This window comes from Pituophis catenifer, unplaced genomic scaffold, assembly GCF_029215685.1.
Source record: "Pituophis catenifer annectens isolate HBS135680 unplaced genomic scaffold, rPitCat1.0.hap2 SCAF_4, whole genome shotgun sequence".
NCBI lineage: Eukaryota > Metazoa > Chordata > Lepidosauria > Squamata > Colubridae > Pituophis > Pituophis catenifer.
The window spans coordinates 74,690,457-74,711,663 of NW_027256884.1; the positions used below are offsets into that span (position 1 = coordinate 74,690,457).

At 38.2% G+C, this 21,207-nt stretch overlaps 1 protein-coding gene across 1 annotated transcript; it reads right to left on the reverse strand.

Annotated features, from left to right (window-relative positions):
* Window positions 1-76: 76 nt before the first annotated feature.
* Window positions 77-20,638, reverse strand: FAM3B (FAM3 metabolism regulating signaling molecule B). The gene is made up of 8 exons (XM_070943497.1): window positions 20,587-20,638; window positions 13,984-14,121; window positions 12,120-12,243; window positions 11,685-11,743; window positions 7,259-7,309; window positions 4,103-4,190; window positions 667-799; window positions 77-169 (listed from the first exon to the last, which is right to left on the reverse strand). Exons 1-8 carry the CDS (start codon window positions 20,609-20,611, stop codon window positions 77-79), a joined length of 711 nt encoding a protein of 236 aa, XP_070799598.1. The 5' UTR covers window positions 20,612-20,638.
* Between the last annotated feature and the right edge of the window lie 569 nt (window positions 20,639-21,207).

Sequence of the window (21,207 nt, forward strand, 5' to 3'; positions counted from 1 at the left end):
TTAGACAGCCAGCTTTTGAGGGTAAGTAGCACCATATAAATAAATATGCAGTGTGCTGTTTTGCAAACATTAGAATTCAGCTCGTTAGGTTTCTTGGAATACAGCCTTCAATCTGGATTTCAGCTGGCCATCCATTGTATCGATTCTTACTATTGTCAGAATGAATTATCTGTTTAAAAAGATACATACAAATTGTAATTCAATGTATGGCTTTGTAATACATTAAGAAAGGAAATATTTCTGTTATTTGCCAAACAAAGGATGCAGGATGGCTTTAAAACACACCACAAAATATATCTTTCTGACAAATATATTAAATCAAATTCCCACATTAACTGTTTTTGGTGAGACAGAATCTCAGCCCAGGAGAGGTTTTTCCACACAGTAATTTTTCAATTACTGATTTGTTCAAAACAGAACAAGAACCCATTCCTGCTTTTCTAAGGAATATCATTGTTAATCCCAGCCATAGAGGAAAAAAGGAACACTTGTTAAGGGGGCCTAAGTGTTGGATGAGATCATCTGGTCCTCAGAATTGCTGGGAGTTTATCATTCTGTTTTATAACCTGATCTAAGTAAATGGCAGTTAAGGAAACAGACACATCACATGCAAAAATTACAGGATTGTACTCTTATTTGGGGGTTATTAGTTTAAACAATTCTTACCTTTTCCTTTTGTATATTTTCTGGTAGTTTAAAACCTTTTGCAGCTAAAAACACCCAGCCTGACCTAAACTTCAAATTCTGTATTTCCTTACTTCCCAATTCTGCTATTGCTTTTTTACTGTCCTCTTTTAACCTGGAAGAAATAAGAGAATAACTTGAATGTGGTCCTTTTGTGATTCAAAAGGAAAATCAGCAGCTATTATGACCTATTGTATATTCCTGTTTATATATAAGGCAGAGCCACCTTCTGATTATCTAGGACCAGAAAGAAGTTGTAGCAGTGGTGGGTTGCTACCGGTTCGCACCTGTTCAGGAGAACCCGTAGTGATAAATTGGCGAGGGTCGCAGAACTGGTATTAATGGCTGGCTGGCCATGCCCCAAAACTGGTCCCCGGGTCGTTGCCCCACCCAGTTACTTCCTTTTCCTCCTCACCACCCGGGCAGCTTGCCTGCCTAAGCTGCCTTCCCACGTGGTGCCTACCCTGTGCCCCAACTGAGCTGCCTCCTCCTGCCTACAGGTAAGTCGTGCTAGCCACCCCCTGAACATGCTGTGCCATCCCCACCATCCCCATCGGGCTCGTGACCTTACCTTCCCTGCACCTTACAGGAGTTCCCCCATGCCCCGTTTTGGCTCCCAGAGGCTGCAGGGAAGCTTGCTAAGCCCAAAATGGGGTGCAGGGGCACAGGCCCCCCTGTGCCCTGTTTTGGCTCCCAGGGCTTGCAGGGAGGCTTGCTAAGGCCAAAATGGGGCACAGGGGGGTTGCGGCAGGCCCCCTGTGCCCCGTTTTGGCTCCCAGGGGCTGCAGGGAGGCTTGCTAAGCCCAAAATGGGGTGTGGGGGTGTGGCTCCCCCCTGCACCCCATTTTGGCTCCCAGGGGCTGCAGGGAGGCTTGTTAAGCCCAAAATGGGGCACGGGGGTGCTAGCAAGACTCCCTGCAGCCCCCTGGAAGCAAAAATGGGCTGCGGGGGAGGGGCTTCAAGGGAGAAAGAAACAAAGAAATCCTCACAGTTTAGGGAGATCCCCACATGCACTGAGCTTGAGTTGAGAGCTTATTGTAAGAGGCTACTAGCTATCCTTGCTAAGGCTTAGCTAATCAACAGTGGAGCTCTAAGAATGCATGATGATCAATGGGCATGTTCTGAGTTTCAAAACGTCTGGCTTTTCTTCCTTCTACCAAAGACCTTCTGGGGTTCTTCACGGAAAGGGAGAAAGGAGAAAGAGAGGGAGGAAAAAGAGAGAGAGAGAGAGAGAGAGAGAGAGAGAGAGAGAGAGAGAGAGAGAGAGAGAGAAAGAAAGAAAGAAAGAGAAAGAAAGAAAAAGGAAAAGGAAAAGGAAAAGAGGAAGGAAGGGAGAGAGAGAATGCAGATATCTCTTAACAGAGGCTTGAACTTGCCTGAAATTAAATCAAGCCCTACATCACTTAACCCAATGTATCAGATTAAATTGTTATTGAATTATTTTTGGTATATATACTACATTCTCTTGTGTAATTTAGTTACAGTGTAAAACTAGTCCATTATGTCTCAAAATAAAAGGGAGATCAAAAATCCAATTAGTACCATGTAAATTCTGGAATCCCTAAAGACCTTTCCCATTGTATTTATTAAACAAATTTATATAGCTACCCAACTCACATACAGCGACTTTATCACATTCGTGTTCCTTTCATGTAGATCTCAATTTGTCAATCTCCTTGCTACTCTATTTCCTTCACCAAAATTCTATTATAAATAATATTACCACACATTACAGTTCTAATTTTGTGTATTTGCGCCAATAATTTTCAGAAAAAGATTTATTCCTCTCTTACATAGTTATTTAGAAGTAGCTTCATATGTCAGTTTACTTTTACCATCAAAAAAATGTTTTGTTGCATTATATGACTGCAAAAGCCTTTTAGCAGTTTCATGTAACAGGAAATATCCAGTAACAATTTTGAAAGTACTTGTCATAGCCACAAACACCCTCCCCCCAGAAAGAGAGAGAAAGAGAGAGGAAGGGAGAGAGAGAGGAAGGGAGAGAGAGAGAGAAAAGTCTGTGCTATTATTTTTAATTGTTCCATTATTTATCATGTGTTAATATTTTACACTGTCCCTACACCTAGAGTGATTTTACTGCCTTTCTTTTGCCCAGGGCTACCACATATTTTTCACAAGAAGCACTCTTATGATCTTTGACTTTTACGCTTGCTGTCAAACATCAGCCATAATACTGTTTTGAACAATATGCATGAATGGCTATTTTATATGTGAAATTATGACTGAAATATTTCTGCACCTACATTGGTTCTCACTGTCAGGATGTTTCTCCTTAGTTTTAGGAGAAAAACTAACTTCTCTCTTTGTTCAGTTTCCATCCATTGCTTCTTGTTTTGCCTACTGGTGCTTTGGAAAATACATTGCCTATGCATTCTTTCTGGCAGCCCCTTAAAAGCTGTTGCCTATCACACTCTTGGGCAAAGCATGTCAGCCATTTCCTCCTTTCAGTGGTCCATTAAAGTACATCTATAGTATGTAGATAATAAAGTTGAAAAAAGGTGAACAACATTTTTACAGAACTATAGATACGTTGAGGCTTGGTGTGACAGGGAATGGCTGGGAGGGGAGGGGCCAGGTGAGGGACCCCTTGACGTGAGTGACATTGAGTTGGCCATGCCCACCCAGTCACATGACCATGAAGCCACTCCCACCGTTACATGACCAAGCCATACCCACAAAATAAGCCACGCCTACAGAACCGGTAGTAAAAAAAATTAGAACCCATCCCTGAGTTGTAGGATAGCTTTCTCAAAACTGACTCCATCCAGATGTGATCATTATAGTTGAGAATTGTTAGTGTCATGCTATCAACAAGTATGGAGGACACCCGGCTTGAAAAACCTGATCAAATATTAGAATCTATAATCCAGCATCAGATTTACAGGAGACTTTCAGATTCAAGAAATATGAAATCAGGAAGCTCAAGTGCTTCACTCTTTTAACTCCTTCCTTCAAACTTGTGCAAATGAGAAAAATTATAAAGGATACAACAAAAATATACAAGAAATAATTTGGAATATTAACACTTCTTACATAATGAAATAACATTAATAATAACATTGCCCAATTAAAATACTGCAGTTAGTAACCTTATAGTGAACGGAAATGTAGTATATGTATTAGTAAACATCTCTGTGGAATTTACCATATAATATCAGTACTATTCAAAAATGGGAAGTCTTAGATATCCCATTTGAAGCAATGGCTTTGGAGAAAAAGGCAGCATTTAAAAGATTACCTAATTGTGTTAGAAACAAACTTATATCGTAATTATGACAGAAAATCCATAGTAATGGGTATTTAGCAAAACTGGAGAGTAAAACTGATCATAAATTGATAATTTTTGTCTATTTGTATGTTTGTAAGACTGAATAGAAGTCTAAATCTGTTTACTTACTGTGTACTTCCATCATCATGGGTCACCATAAAGATTAGAGATTTCTGTGGAGCTTTGCTAATAAAATCAATCATTGGTCTAGAGAATTCTGTTGGTGGGGGAAAAAAAATCTTAGAGAAATACATTATAAATGAAACATTTTCCTATCAAAGCCTCAATTATATTTGTTTCTGAGAAGTGAGATCCAAGACATCATATTTCAATTTCCACAGATGGGAAACAATCCCTCCTTTCTCTTGCACACCTTTCTCTTGCACACAGTCCAGCTCCAGATACCGTATTTTTTTGGAGTATAAGACGCGCCGGAGTATAAGACGCACCTTAATTTTGGGGGAGGAAAACAAGAAAACAAGAATTCTACCTCTGCCTAACAGAATTTAAGGTGGCGCTGCTTTATGCCGCCCTCCTCCTCCTCCTGCAAGCGAGAGGTGCCTCAGAGACACAGCTGGGAAAGAGGGCGTCGATTACTTATAAGTTCTTTTCCAGAAAACTTATCAGGGTGCTCCTGCGATCTGCAGGGACTACTCGTTTCCCCCAAAGAGACCCCTCGCATGCTCTGGGGGGAGGGACAGAGCAGAGCCTGAGGAACAAACCTCTTTGGAACGGTCTGGGGGAGAATCTGTCCAGCAGCTTCGGGGAACAAGGCAGGTGCCACGATTTGCAGCTAGTCTGGTCACCCAGCAGGCAGTTTAGGGCAGACAATGGTCGCAATGACTTCACTCCCCAGCAATGTGAGGAGCTGCTGCCTAAGCCCTCTCCACACCCAGGAGCCAAGCCAAGCTGAACGGGAGCCCCTAAAGTGAAACGTCCCTCCTTTCCAGCCATTGCTGTCCAGATTCCCCAATGCAATTTTCAGAGCCGCGTTTCAGTGGCAGGCGGCCACTTCCCCTGCAATTGGATTCAGGGAGGGGATTGCAGCGCTGCCGCCTGAAAGTGCTTTTCTTCCCATTGCACATTGCAGAGTCATGCAGCCAGAGGGATGACCAGTCGCAAACTGTGGGGCTTGCCTTGTTCCCTGAAGCTGCCGGGCAGATTCCCCCCACCCCAGACTGTCCCGAAGAGGGTTGTTCCTCAGGCTGTGCCCCGACCCAGATCCCTGCCACCTGGAACTGCCCGAAAATGTCCGAAGGGTGGGGGCCAGTAGGTGGGCGAGGCTACATTCGGCGTATAAGAGGCACCCAGATTTTCACCCCCTTTTTGGGGGTAAAAAGGTGCGTCTTATACTCCGAAAAATACGGTAATTTGGAGACACTCTAAAACATGGATAGATGAGAGGCCTTGTTTCATATATTTTCCGTACAAAAAACAATAACAAAAAAAGACAAAAGATGTGTAATTATAATTTAATGTAGCCCCAAGCTTTTTCTATTTACTTCCCAATGTTGGACCTAATTCCATGACTCACAAATTTGTGATGGGATATCACAATCCGTTTTTTGTCATTGCTCCTCCCTTTCATTCCCAAAAACACTTACACTAATTTATTATTTATTTATAAATCATTTTTATATGGTCACCCATCTCAGAGAATGTGATTCTGGGCAGCATACACAAAACAATAAAATAACAATATTAAAACGCAATAACATTAAGAATATTGATATTATTTTAAAAGGCTATGCAAGAACTTTGGATAGGAGCTACCTCAGCAGATCGTTTTCCCTTGAGAACCCCCTATTGTGAGCTGACAAATACATCAACTTTGTACTGTACTGTAAGCCATAAAATAGGCAGCTTACACTTTTAAATCCCACATAAAACCTGATATTTCTCAGACCCTCAGCCATGTCCATGTGTGTCATACTGTTCCACCTTGCTTTGAAATATTCAGTTAACCCAAAATGATAAATGTGGCCTTTGGCCACATGGGTGCCTCCAGGGAATAAAATTTGAAGATGATGGGCAGAATTGAATCCTTGCTCTTTTTATCATGTTTGCACACATAATGAGGGCAGAGGCTTTGATCATGGCATCATGTCCCTTGACTTGCTTTACCTTTCCCACCAACCGTGGACACCTCTGGACACCAAAACGTCCCCTACTCCTTTTATAAACAATGGAAAGCTGTGGGTAATTTAGAATGATAATAATATTGATAGAGAGGTTCCATTCCATGAAAAAATAGGAACATTTTATTCAATTCTTTTCCTCTGAAGGCAAATGAGTAACAGAGGAAATACTTTCTAAAATAGAATTTTAGTTAAACATCCAAACAACTACCAGAAAATTTAGAATAGTTTAAACAGTCGGCTCAAAATCTTTGCAGTTTTCTGTTCTTCCTGTTCCTCACTTCTCTCTCTTTCAACATTTTGAGACTGATATCTACCTGGTAGAAAATAATCCTTATGTGCTCTATTGAAAGTGACCATAATATTTTAATTGTGCTGTATTATCATAAAATAATTCTCATGTCTTTTTCACAAATAGACAGCCCAACTAGCATGTGGACAATGGCTAACATATTTACCATCAACATGTTTACAAACTGGGTTTTGAAATCAATTTATTTCCACTTAGAATACTTGAACTCTGGCCAGTTTTACATCTGTATTGTAGGAAACAATTGTACCTGATCACCGCCCCCCCCCCCATCAAGTCATTTTTATAGTATGGGAAAAAAACTTGTGTGGACTTGATTTCCACTGCTTAGTAAGCTCCCTTCTGGGATTTATTGTATTTGAACATGGGCTCCTATTCAAATATACAGAAATGAATGGTGAGTACCCTTCTCTTTCCCCCCTCAGAGCTCTTTAATGGAGATGACATTAGCACTGAAAGTACACCTAGGAAAATAATGCCTGGAAAATTTGTTCGCCCCAATCATCTGTTCTGTTTTGCCTCAGTAATGAGGCCCGAGAAGCAATTGGTAGATTTCCTGACCCTGGGAGGGGAGCAAGCGGGAATCCACTAATCTCTTTCCTATATAGAAAAAACAGTTTACAAGTAAATGATGATGATGATGATGATGTCCCATAAGTGAGTCAGGTTAATTATATGATTATATAGTCAGGAAAGACCCCAAAGCAAATATCCATGATCATGACCAAAAGTGCATGGTTGCAGATGTAATACATGTTATATGTATCATTCAGATGTACTTCATCACAGAGATACTGGAGTCATAAGCGGATGCTAAACATGAGCTAAGCTTCTTACCTCCTTCCCACATGTCAAAATAACTTGTAGCAACAACTTTTCCAGTCTTATCTAAAAGAAACAATATGTATATATATATATATATTGAAAACTGGTGAGAAAGACATAGAATAGAAAATTATTTTAGTGTTACATTCAAAAAGCTGCAAACCAAATATTTAGTTTCCTTTTATAAGCTGCTAGAAAGCCTTAATAAGAAGTTGTTCAATTCCTGTGTTTGCAAAATATTGATTTTGCTCATCTTCCACTTGGCTCTAACAATGAAAAAATTCCACTGATATATACAGTCTGATTAGAATACACTTGGCACTGTTATTATTTATAAAATATAAGTCCTTTGATGAACAAACATTTAAGCGCAGCTCACAATAAGTAGTGCAATCACCAGAAAAAAAGGTTTAAATTTGTATATGTCCAAAAAACCATGCAACATAAATAAAACATTTTATAATAACCTTTTGAGAATCAGGCAATCTGCTCAGACATCATCCCAATACACAAAACACACAAAATCACAGAATTGACAAGCACATAAAATAAAAAAAAAATATGCTTCATGCTGTTACAATGACCTATTCATCTTTTTGTACTTACTATATTTCATAATGTCACAACTTAGTTCAGTATATAAGGGGTAGAGTTTGCACTATGATATATCTTTTGTCATGTGTTTCCTGTCCCTAGTTTCCCTTATTTTTATATGGATCCCTGTATTATAGAACACATATTTGTCAGGCCTCAACAACCAAGAAAGACACATAGAATTACTTCTGAACTCCTCACCTATAGACAGAAATTGTGCCAAACTAAAACAACTATTTGCATTACTACAGATATACTCAGAGGATTGCTAGGAAGGAGACTTCTTTTAGTTTATTTTTATTAGGTTATAAGATAAAATACAAAATACAAAAGTAAATAGGAAGACACAGTGGGGGGGGGGAAGGGGGAGAGAAAAGTGAAGAGAAACTGGGGAAAAGAAAAGAAGAAACATTGACTTCCAACTCCCTCTGTTATAGTTAAAAAAAAACATTAACATCAAACCACAACTTTTTGTTTTTCCATAATAATATAAACTAGCCATTTCTATAAAAACATATCAATCTAACCAGTAAAACCCAAAATCAAAGTTTCATTTCTTTCCACTTCAAGCACAAAGTTCAGAAGCTGTCTCCATATGGAAACAAAAGTACTTATATTCTTTCCTTTAACCAAAACAGTCAATTTAAGCCATTTCTGCCAACTCCATCAGCTTCTGTAGCTATTCGTCCATAGTGGGAATCAAAGTGTCCTTCCGTTTTTGTGCATAGTCTTGCTACTGTCAACATATATAAGATCAAAGTTCCAAATTTTTTCTACAGTCTTTTTCCATTAAACCCAAAAGAAAAGTTTCTGGTTTCATTTTTATTTTCATTTTAAGAATTGACTGTATTATAATATGAATCTTACTCTAAAATTTCTTTATTTATCACGTCCACCAGCTAGGGAGGAGTCTTCTTAACTCTCTTTCTCCTGACCAAACTATCTATACTTTGCTGTTTTGTTTTGTTTTTTGCCTTCTTGAATGCAGCCCCTTCCTCCTGGGAATCAGGCTACATTCTACCACAGTATCTTATTTTAATCTTGATTATAAAACAACTTTTTATTCTTGCTTTTATTTCTAACAGGCTTAATATTTTGTTCATTCTAATATTGTCATAGGATTTGATTTCTTCTTTGTCCCATTGCAAAATGTTCTTCCAAGCTTTAACAAGCCTTTTTTGTAAATCCAGTAGGAAAAAAAAATGTCCAGGTCATTCTCTTGGTGTGTCATTTGTATTTTCTTTTTAAATTTTAAACCTCATCCAGTATTTTTTATAGATCTAATGAACTATCTTTTTATAAATAATTGCCTTGGCATGTCAGTTCTGAATCCTCTTTTAATACAATCTCTATCTTATCAGAAAAAGATTATTCTACAACTGACATTTCTTCAGTAACATCTTTTAGATAAAGTCTATCCATAGAAGCAGACATTGTTACTGACATTGTTGCTATCATTTTCTCATTCCATTCTTCAAAAATCTCCATCAGTATTTCTATTGTTAAAATGTTTTGCATTAATTTATAGGTTTGTATATCTTTCCTCTACTTAAAATCTTTAGCTCCCTCTAGTGTCCTATTTTTAAAACCATGAAACTATTTATCTATGCTGTGACTTGTAAAAACCAAAACATAATCTATTTCCCACAAGAAGCTGTTTGTACCTTATAATTAATTCCAAAGTCAAAAAAGTTTCAATATTCCAATTTTACATGAACCCTTAGTCCAGTTCACAGTGGCCCTGGATAAAGCGGATTATCTAGATCCATACCAATCGGGTTTCAGGCCTGGATACAGCACGGAGACGGCATTGGTCGCACTGGTGGATGATCTGTGGAGGGCTCGGGACAGAAGTTATTCCTCTGTTCTGGTCCTATTAGATCTTTCGATGGCCTTTGATACCATCGACCATAGTATCTTGCTGCGATGCCTTGAGGGGTTAGGAGTGGGAGGTACTGTTTTACAGTGGTTCACCTCCTACCTCTCAGGTCATACACAAGCGGTGTTGGTGGGAGGGCAGAGGTCAGCCTTGAGGCCTCTCACTTGTGGGGTGCCCCAGGGGTCGGTCCTCTCGCCCCTTCTGTTCAACATTTACATGAAGCCGCTAGGAGAGATCATCCGTGGTTTTGGGGTGGGGTATCATCAGTACGCTGATGATACCCAACTTTTTATATCCACCCCAAACCAGCCCAGTGATGCCCTTGACGTGATGGCCCGGTGCCTGGAAGCGGTACGGGTCTGGATGGGGAGGAACAGGCTTCGGCTCAACCCGACCAAGACCGAGTGGCTGTGGATACCGGCATCGTGGACCGAATGAGAGGTTCCATCTCTGACTATAGGGGGTGAGGTGTTGCCCCCTGTAGACAGGGCGCGCAACTTGGGTGTCCTTCTGGATTCATGGCTGGGTTTGGAGGAGCATATAACAGCCGTGTTATATGGGGGGCGTTTGCCCAGGTTCACCTGGTGCGCCAGTTGCGCCCATATTTGGACCGTGATGCCCTATGCACAGTCACTCATGTGTTAGTCACCTCTCGGTTTAACTACTGCAATGCTCTCTACCTGGGGCTGCCCTTGAAGACCACTCGGAGGCTTCAGCTGGTGCAGAATGCGGCTGCACGGGTTGTAATGGGAGGATCCCGATACTCCCATGTTACACCTCTCCTGCGCAACTTGCATTGGTTGCCAGTTGCCCTCCGGGTGAGATTCAAGGTGCTGGTGTTAACCTATAAAGCCCTTCATGGCTTAGGCCCAGGATATCTGTCGGACCACCTGCAACCAGCATCGACTTCCCATCGCCCGGTGCATTCCCACAGAGAGGGCCTACTCAGGGTGCCGTCGGCTAGACAATGTCGGCTGGTGACCCCCAGGGGTAGAGCCTTCTCTGTGGCCACGCCCACCCTTTGGAATCAACTTCTCGTGGGTCTTCGGCTGGCCCCCAACCTTCGTACCTTCCACAGTGAGCTTAAGACCTGGCTGTTTAAACGCCCTAGCCAGGACTGATGGGGTCTACTGTTTTAAATTGGTTTTTAGTCTGTTTTAGTCTGTTTTAATTTGTATTTATTGGGATTGTTTCATCGATGTGAGCTACCCTGAGTCCTTTGGAGAGAGGGCGGCATATAAATCCAATTATTATTATTATTATTATTAATAATAATAATAATAATAATAATAATAATAATTTCTAAGATCAAAATATTTTTCTTTTTTTTCTGTTTATTTCAGATTCTTTAAATTCTCAAGCTTATAATTGAAGCTTTCTTTTACTCATGATTAAAGGCAGACTCACTCAATGTTTTCAAACTTGTCATTCGAAAAAGCCTCTAATACCTTAGAAGTAATTAAGGAGCAATTTTTAAAAGAGATTACAAAGTGAAATTTACAAATTTAGTGTCTTTTAAAAGTCTCTGCCACAGTTTGGGAGATCCTGTTGTCTCCCAAATCACTCAAATCCACAGAAAATTCTTCTCCTACAGTCTCTTCATAGGGAACAACTGTCCACATCACATGTGAATGATCTCCTGGTCTTTATCCAGAAAAGTTCCAAGGAACTGATTTACTCACTGGTTTCTTGGTTTTTGCTGTGATCTTTGGCTCTGCTTTTGCAGAACCATCATCAAATCACCATACCTCCCCTAGAAGCTCTAGCATTTTTTAAGAAAGAAAGAAACATATAGATGTTTATTTAATGGTATCTGTCAACGAAATATATGTCTCTTCTTTCTGAAATTCTTTTGCACATCTCACATCTTCAGAAAGTTGGAAGTTTGGGAAGTGAAGAAAACATGTGCTAGTGACAGCTTGCATGAACTTGGTTATAGTTCCTAGCTTTTAGGTTTTTACTTACAGTCTACAATTGCAATATTTATTCCTCTTCCAGCATTTCCTTCTTGTTCACTTATGAGTCTGAAATAAATATGCAGTATCAATATATGATAGGCCTTTTCCTATATTATCAATTATATCAAGTTAATTGTTGTGTGACTTCATATTTTAGATAATTATTTTAATAGAGTGATGGAAGTTTCAGAATCACATGAATTTAAAGAAAGGTTTTGCCCTGAAAGGCTTGTCTAGATGAAATTCTCATAAAATGTTAAAGCTATGGTTTAATAATCATTGGTATATGAATCATAAAGCTCTACCTCTGATCTCCTCCTTTCTAAAGAGCTGGGATTTTATCTTCCAGAATTTATAGTGAATATAAATTCTACTGAATAGCTACTGAATGTCAAAGTAGTTGTTAGTTATTTGGAATGTCAACATGGCCTTAAATACTTACAATTTATCTTCAAAACAGATTTTGGGAAATTTCTCCTTCCCACCACCACTGAGCACGCGATAAGCATAATTCCCAGGCAAACACGGAGACCAGTGGTCACATTTCTGTCTTTTGGGGACTGGCACTATAATAGAGAATAGAGAAGTAATCTTTGAGGCCACACATTTGCAATTGAATCGTAATAGATACTGTATAAACAGGAGATTAATTTGTTTAAGCAATATTTTATTTTATTATTGCAGATCTTTTTGAAAAGCTTCATTGGTCAAGATCTTGACATAATTATGTTTACATTTTTATTGGTGCAATATAACAACTAGAACTTAATACATCAGTGATTTAACAGTAAAAAAAATCAGATTGATTCTAAACAAAAAGAAGAAATAGATATTTTTTTAAAAATTAAAAACATAAATAAAGTAGAGATGTCATGTATTAGGGAACCTCTGGTAACAGAAGATGAAATTGGATCATCTCTCCAGACATTGTTGGAAGACTGTAGGAAATGATGGAAATATATTTACAGAAATATAGCAAGCAGCAGAATAAAGACTAGTGGAGGTTTAAATCAAACTGTGCTACGTAGAAAATTTGGAAAACAACACAATTTTCAATAGGATGGAAATTCGTATCCAATTCATAATGTATCATATTTTGGATACATTAAATGAGGGACGAGCTCAATAAGTCTGTGATGCAGGGAAAGATTGGGAAAAATCAAAGTGAATGAGTTTGGTTATAGTGTGAGTGATAGACTGTTAAAACACCTGAGTTGGGAACGGATCATGTAGAAGAAAGACTAGCTAACTAATCTCCAAGAGCTGGTACAGATATCATGGCACATAGTCTCTCAAAACGAAGCCAATCTTTGCTTCAAAGAGATTTTATTTCAGTATCTTAACCAAGATTCTTAATGCATATTTTTTGTGTAATGGAAAGTCTCATGGTCTTCTATTCGTATTTATCGGTACAAGTTAGGGATCTTTTATTTCCGTCTCAGACTGTATTCTGAAGAATATAATTTTCTCTGAGAAATTGTCTTGTTATTTACGGTTTCAATTTCCAATGCCTAACATGGCTATCTGATGGTGTGCTACAAGCTTTTATTTTATTTTAGGTTTTTCTTGAACATTTTCAGCTGATCAATCTATATTTTTTCAATAGTTAATGTTTATATTTGTCTATTGGCATTTTTAAAAATAATTTTTCAATTTAACTTTTTGGATACAATGATATTTATTTCCTTAGTTTATCTTTTTATCTTCCCAGGAAAACAATGTATTCCTCCCAATTGCAATTTACTCTTTTTTCCCTAAATATTCATGCTGTAATCCAACTGCAAAAATCCAGATGGCTGCAGTACAAAACTGGAGCTTTAACTGCACTGTTTCAGCTGTCTTGATTTTTTCACTCTTTGGATTTGGGTCAATATTTACCTTGCAAGCTGGGTTTACTAAGAAGTAGAAGTTCCCCTTTAGCAAAACAAAGCACTACCTAGCAAATCAAAATCTAGCAAGAATATAAATTATATAGTGTTGTTAAGATGCAAAATCTGCAAATATGTACTTCCTGCATTCATCTTCCACTTCTTGCTGCGTCTTGTCCTTGAGAACATGCAGCTAATGAAGTGTAGCGAAGGTGGGTAAGGCTATGTCAGTACATCTGCTTGTTTTAACTAAGCATGAATTGCATTTGTGGGCAGAGGATGCTCAAAGATTTCAGAAACCAAAGGAGACAATGAATCTACATTAGTCCAGCCATTCAAATCTGAGGTAGCATAAAAGAACACCGTCATTTTTTGGCAGATACAAAAATGAAAATGGAGTGCATCTTAAACATATATGTTGGAAATGTGATGACTTACTGGAAATTTTTGGCTTTTCTGGAAGCAACTGGTCAAATGTTAATGCTAATGGCTCTTGAGGTATGAGATATGCCAATACTGTCCCCAAATACCAAGCGCAGACAGATGCAAAGATGAAAGCTCCAAATTTCATAAAATCTGAAAAAACAGAAAAAAACAAGTTAAAAAACCCCCGGTAAGGCAAGAAGAAAAAATGGCAATGAATTGATGCATGGATATATTGAATGATATGTAACTCGGTAGATTATTATTGGTATGCTAATTCATAAGCAGAGAATGCATAAAGTATCTTAAATTAACATATATTGTTTAACTGATGCAGCTTAATTTAACATAGCTGTATGTAGGGTGCGAGCAACCCGATTAGATATGTATTCATTTTATTAACTTTTTCTTCAGTGAATATGTGAATCTAGGCCAAATCCAAAAAATTCAGCAAAATGTACTTTTATGTATAGAGCTGCACTCTTGCTCCTGAATATAATACTTAGAATGTTAGTTTTAGTTAATAAAAAGAGAAAATGCCCATTGTCAATAAGGCCTTTTAAAACCAACGTTTCCAAGCAGGTGAAATATAAAGTCTGGGAATTGAGCAGGTGGAGCTGGTATCGTCTCAGTTAAAACAGACTCAAACAGGGCTGTGACAGTAGTCAAAAATGTTAAGGTCAGCTAGGTGTAAAGCAGTAAATTATTCATATTTTTGAGACCAATCACAACAAGGAATAAAGCAGGGGATCAACAAAGCTTATACTGTAATAAATGTGTGAATCTTGAAGGTCTTTGGGTCATTCCATGTCAAGCGGTCAATACCCATACAAGGCCTTGGAACCTCAAGGAAGAAACCAAACTACAGGCTTGGGATCCTGAACCAAGAAACCCACCTGTGGCTGGTATTGCATGGCTATCAGGTGTGCCCCCTATAGCAATGGGGTTGCTGGTTCAAGTGCCTGAACTGGTAATGACAATGTCACCATGGACCAATGCAATATAATAGTAGTAATGATGTCTATATAAAATAAACAAGACAAAACAATAATGGAATGCGTGTGACATTGCCATTGCAACGTCCTCAACTTTGTCTCTATTTTTAAGGCTTTATACATCAGCGATGAAAAACCAACCCTACTTTTTTAGGGGGTTTGAAACATGGTCTTTCTAATGAGAATGATTTAACAGAGTTTCCAGAAGGTCTTCTTTTGTAAAAGCGGGCTGAAAATACCTTATTTTTGGCATTTTTACAAAAAATGTCAACTTTACACTCAATTTGTAAACTATTGGAAAGCAGTAGGAAAATGAAATTTTATTTCGGGCCTGGCCTAATTTTCTCCCTCTTTTATAAAAGATTTTTAATTTTTAAATATCTTTTAGTATTTTATATATTCAATTTTAAAATTTGGTTTTAAATAGTTTGGGGTTTTAATTTGTCTGGACCAAAATTATTTAATTTGATTTTAATTCTACTTTTAAATTTTGTATGTATGTGTTTTATTGTTTGGCCTTGAGTCCTTCGGGAGTAGGGAGGTATAGAAATCAAATAAAATAAAATAAATATATTCGAAAACCTTGTGTTGCTAAATTATTACACACAAAATTTCACGTTTCTCATACCTTTCCTTCCAGAGATATAAAAAGCCAAACTTTAACCTTTTTTTCAAACCGCAATATTTTTTACCAACTTTGCTCCAAATTATCTAGATGGAGATCGCTCATGAGAATGTTTTTATTATTTTGTTTAATAGAGCACAAAAAGTTGTACAAGATGGCCAAGTTTTGTTTCTCTCAACAAAATATTGCCGGAGATATTATGTCTCAAAGTTGCTGGAATCTCAGTGTCATACTGTAGAAGGCTGTGGTATGGGGTCACACAAATGACTATATCTCCGCAAGTATTGCATCGGCACATGTAACATTTTACCAATGTTCATTGGGGACATGTGTGCATGTTCACACAAAATTTCATCAAAATCCGTGATGGTTGAACACGGCAGTTTTCTGAAATCAGACCATTTGATATGGAATGATCCTTTTGTTTATCAGATTTTGTTTTCAGATTTTTTTAGAAAAAATCTGAAAAATCAGAAAAAATAAATTATCAAACTACGTGACACTACCAAAACCAACGCCTAAAAAATCAACACACATACACAAAGCTGTTAGCGAAAGTGCAAGCTGTTGTCAGGCCCAGTCCAAGATTGACATAGAATAATCCAGCCAAAGTTCAGTTCTTTATTTGCTCACAACATATATTCAAAATCTTGCCAGAATAAACCTATACCATTCTACCCTGGATGGTTCTAGGGAGTAGCTATCCTAAATCTCTGTCTTGGATCCAGCTCTGGTTTGTGTTGCCTCTTTGCCCTTCTTGGAATGTGCTCCCTCCTTCCTGGGAAACTGCCACTTCATCATGGTCTCCACCTCCCTCTTCAATCCATCATAGGTACATTTTTTAATTTCCTTATTTGTTTTGAGCCAATACTGACTGTGATTTCAATTAAGATACATATACAGTCTATATGTCAATCAGAAAATTGTTTAACATATGAAATGAAAACGTATTTTTTTTTTTAAAAAAGGCTGAACAATTTCAATAGATACACAAACATACAGAGGAATTACCAACTCAGATCTTTGGTTTTGTTTTGCATTAATTAAGTAAGGTTTCTTTGCTTCCAAGAATTTGAGGTTTAACAGCATAGCAAATCTGTACACAATGCTTTATTGTGGCACACATCTTTCCCATCAACAGACTATTGGTCTGGATTCCATCCTCCATACAACTTCTACATTCCTCCAAAAGTTATTGTACTGAGATGAAATGTTGCCTCAGTGTGGTTGCTCTTTTTTTAGTTGTATCCAAACTCTGCAGTTAAGGAGTGTTGTTTCTATGCATTCTAAAAGCTTATGGTCCTGGCAGTTGATTGATAGTCATGTCACCTGTCTATAATAGCTTTCAGTCTTAAGAAATTGTCATTTTCTTATCTTCTTTTAAACCCATCCACAATCTTAGCCTTTTCGTTTGTAGGCTGGAGTGAGGCTGCCTCTTGACATCAGCACATTCCTGGAAATGTCAGGATACAGTTCAATTAACCAGGCAGCTAAAATGCTGGCATGACTGTTTGCATGTAATTGTGAATGAATGTATGAATAAATGAGCCCATGTCTCAAGTTATTGGGTCCTTTGGCAAAAAGCATCAGCTATGCTGAGCTTTGGGAAAATGGAATGGGAAGGCTTTCTGGCTGCAGCTGGTTTTTCCAGGCATAGACACCAACCCCACCTTCATTCCCTTGCACCTATTGATATGGAAATAATGGCACCAAATGTGGGTAGGTCATATATTGGGTACATGTTCATCTCAGTATCCTTCTCTCAGTGTTTGTGGAAAAACCTGAAGGGGCTACATAGCAGCTTAAGACTTCAAAGCTGTTTTCTCCTATGTCTCTGACCTTCTATCTTCTATTCCTTTGCGTGGGCATACATTATTCCCTACACATTTCTTCTCCCTACACAACTATCCCTTGAAGATGATTAGCAGCCATTCTTAAAAACAGGGCTGTGTGTCATAACATTTTTTTAAAAATAGAATTCTTCATTGGCCAAGTGTGATTGGACACACAAGGAATGTGTCTTTGGTGCATATGCTCTCAGTGTACATAAAGCAAAATAAAATGCATTCATCAAGAATCATAAGATACAACATTTAGTGATAGTTATAGGTTACTAATAAGCAATCAAATCGTACTAGGAAACAAAACAATATAAATTGTAAAGATACAAGCAACATGGTTATAGTTATAAGTGGGAAGAGATAGGTACTAGGAAGGATGAGAAGAATAATAGTAATACAGTCTTAGTAAATAATTTGACAGTGTTGGGGGAATTAGTTGTTTAGCAGAATGATGGCATTCGGGAAAAAAATTGTCCTTGTGTCTAGTTGTTCTGGTGTACAGTGCCCTATAGTGTCGCTTTGAGGGTAGAAGTTGAAACAATTTATGTCCAGGATGTGAGGGGTCTGTAGATATTTTCACAGCCCTCTTTTTGACTCCTACAGTATACAGATCCTCACTGGAAGGTAGGTTGGTAGCAATTGTTTTTCTGCAGTTCTAATTATCCACGAAGTCTGTGTCTGTCTTGTTTGGTTGCAGAGCCAAAACAGACAGTTATAGAGGTGCAGATGACAGACTCTATAATTCCTCTGTAGAATTGAATCAGCAGCTCCTTGGACAATTTGAGCTTTCTGAGTTGGCGCAGAAAGAACATTCTTTGTTGTGCTTTTTTGATGACATTTTTGATGTTAGGTGTCCATTTTAAGCCTTGAGATATGATAGAACCTAGAAACTTGAAGGTCTCTACTGTTTATACTGTGTTGTCTAGTATTGTAAAAGATGGTAGTATAGGAGAGTTTCTCGTAAAATCTACCACCATTTCTACGGTTTTGAATGTATTTAGTTCAATATTGTTCTGATTGCACCACAAGGCTAGTTGTTGAACTTCCTGTCTGTATGCAGATTCACCATTGTATCATCTGCAAACTTCAGTACTTTTAACAGAGGGATCTTTTGAGATGCAGTCATTGGTGTATAGAGAGAAGAGAAGTGGACAGAGCACACAGTCCTGGGGGGCCCCTGTGCTAATTGTACAGGTATCTGATATGATTTTGCCTAGCTTCACCTGTTGTCTGTTAGGAAGCTTATGATTCATTTACAAGTATAGTCAGGTACAGCCTCATCTCTAGCAGACGGTTTGTATTTGCCTAATGTTAAAATGGTATTCTCCATCATCTTCTGACAGAAGTTTTGTTTTATGCCTGATTTCTGATGTTTCAATAACTATGATATAGTTAGGAACTGAGTTCTTTCTAGTTCCTGTGGGCTGCCTTTGGCAGCTACAAGCACCTAGTCTTCTCCCCCTGCCACCCTTAGTTCCTGGCAACTTCTTTGGGCTTGGTCACCAAACAGATGAGATATCTGGCTGTCTTTAATGCCGGACTGGCAATCTGCAAAGCACCAAAACAGAATTACTGCTTGATCCCTATCCAAATGAAACTAGTAATCTCATGTGGCAGAATGATGCTGGCTGAAATGAAGGGGAGGGAAGCCACCAGAGCTTCTTAACAGCCATCAGTTGTTGGGAAGCCACAAAAGAGACTGTGTAAGAGAAAGCAAGGGAAAAAAGAGGGGAAAAAAGAGAACAGCAAACAACAACAACAAGAAAACCAAGCAAGCAAGGGATAGACTGAGGACAGAGATGATAATGAAAAACCAACAGAAACATAAGCAACTTAGAAAGGGGAGTGAGCAAGGTATTTGAAACAAACCAGAAAGACTGGAATAATATCCCCATAAGGAAAATGGTTGCATTTCTACCCTTAAAAGCCACTGCATCCCCAGCAAAAAGTCACTATTTTCAGCCCCATCCTCATGGTGAAGTTGAATTTTAAACCTATAGGAAGTTACCAATCCCTGCTATCAGTCTAAAGAGAGTGTACTGCAGCAGAAGTAAAAATCAACAATTAAACATTTATTCTGAAGATTAATCATTTTTACTGCATAATATTGTATTAATATCTTAAAGTATAGCAAGACTCTAGACCTTGACCTCTACATGGCATTAAAAACAACAACCTTGGTAAGTTATATTGCAGGACAATATTATATTGCATTTTGTGTAACGGACTTTGGACATTCAAGATTTTACAACGTCTTTCATGACAAAGCACCCTCCTTAAACTACAGATCCTACCATTCACAGCTAACATGCTCAAACCATAGAGTATATACTCAGCACCCTCAAATGTGATTGTATGTTATACTCATCTCTACGGAAGGACTGCAATTATTTTCAATTTACTCTGCACTGTAGTATTTACTCATCCAAGACCCATCCAAACTGGATTCATTGGGTTAAAATATTTTGTTCTGCTGTGGAGGAATAGTAGAAGTTGATAGCAGGAGGTATTCAGGGACCAGATATCTGAATACATTTTGGAATGTAAAATAAGGCACTAGTATGTCCTCTGGACTGTGTTCGGTGTTATTAAACCAAGTGTACAAAGTAAAGGAACAATATTTTGTTAGACATAAGAGGCAGAGGAAGTGGGAACTGATTTCTATAGTACTAAAAATACTATTTTGAGATGGGGAACAAGCCCTTCCCTTTCTTACAAAACTTGCCATGGTAAAAATCAGAGAATCTGTTTGAAGGAGGAATGATCTATAATTATAAACAAAATACATCACAGAATATATTAAAACTGTTTCTCTGTCATGCAGATAACAATACATTTAGAGACAGGTTATCCTTTCTGAATTGGAGATGATCAGACTGCCTCCAAATTCTTGGCTGAACTGCAGCTGCTATTAAGTGAGAAACAAGTTTGGTGCCTGCTCCAGCACATGGGTGCCATTTTAATTTATATTTATCTAATATATTTGATATATTAGTAAACATGGAGGGAAAGGCCCACTGAAGCTCTGTTATAAAAACAAATCCAAAATAAAACAGCAAACAAAGTCAGCTCTCTTAGGAATGCTGCTTCAAATAACAAGAAAAAGAGAAAAAGACAAGTTTTGATATAGGGCAAAAGGTTTGTAAAGAATACTCACTCTTGCAGTTGGTCCGCATCAGCATTGTTTTTTGTAAATTCGTAGGCCTCTCCAAAACTATTTTTAGCTGGCTGCAAATCTTGGTAGCAATTTCAGCCTACTGCAGAATATTACTTTTTTTCCTCTTAGCTGGAGGGAAAAAGCTGGGAGCATATTACTGCTGCACCTGGCTGCTGCCTAGTCACACCCTAAATTACAACTGAAGGTGAGCAAAGGGAGGGCAGTCCTCCGAAGTGGTGAAGAAGGAAGGCTGATTGATGGAAAATGAACTGCCCAAATGTTGCATAATCAGCTAGCTGGGAAATTTTTAAACCTTTCTAACTAAGCTGTTCTACCTGGAAAACAAGTTCTAAAGTAAACTTAGCAAATAAAGGGAAATTGTTGCACTCTAATCATTTGAAAAGAAGTGCCAGCTGGTATGACAGGGCTTGTGGTCTTCAGATTACAATACAAGCATAGATGCTGGCTTGTGGCTTGCTTCTTGGTAAACGTTTAGAAGCTTTTTCTTTATCCTGTTAAGAATGTATAAACTCATGCAAAGTTAGCTGATGATCTCTCTGGCTACTCTACTGCACATTTTCTTTGAAGATATTGGAGTATGTATTTTTCTTCTCTCTTCAC

Bases quoted from the DNA above. Each gene is read 5' to 3' on its own strand.
- FAM3B (XM_070943497.1), bottom strand. From the start codon at position 20,611: ATGCTGATGCGGACCAACTGCAAGA. The intron at 7,310-11,684 runs GTAAGTAAAAAC...TGTTTCTTTTAG, and splicing joins AAATATTGCAATTGTAGACT to ATAAGACTGGAAAAGTTGTT. The intron at 4,191-7,258 runs GTAAGAAGCTTA...CCCCACCAACAG, and splicing joins TTTTGACATGTGGGAAGGAG to AATTCTCTAGACCAATGATT.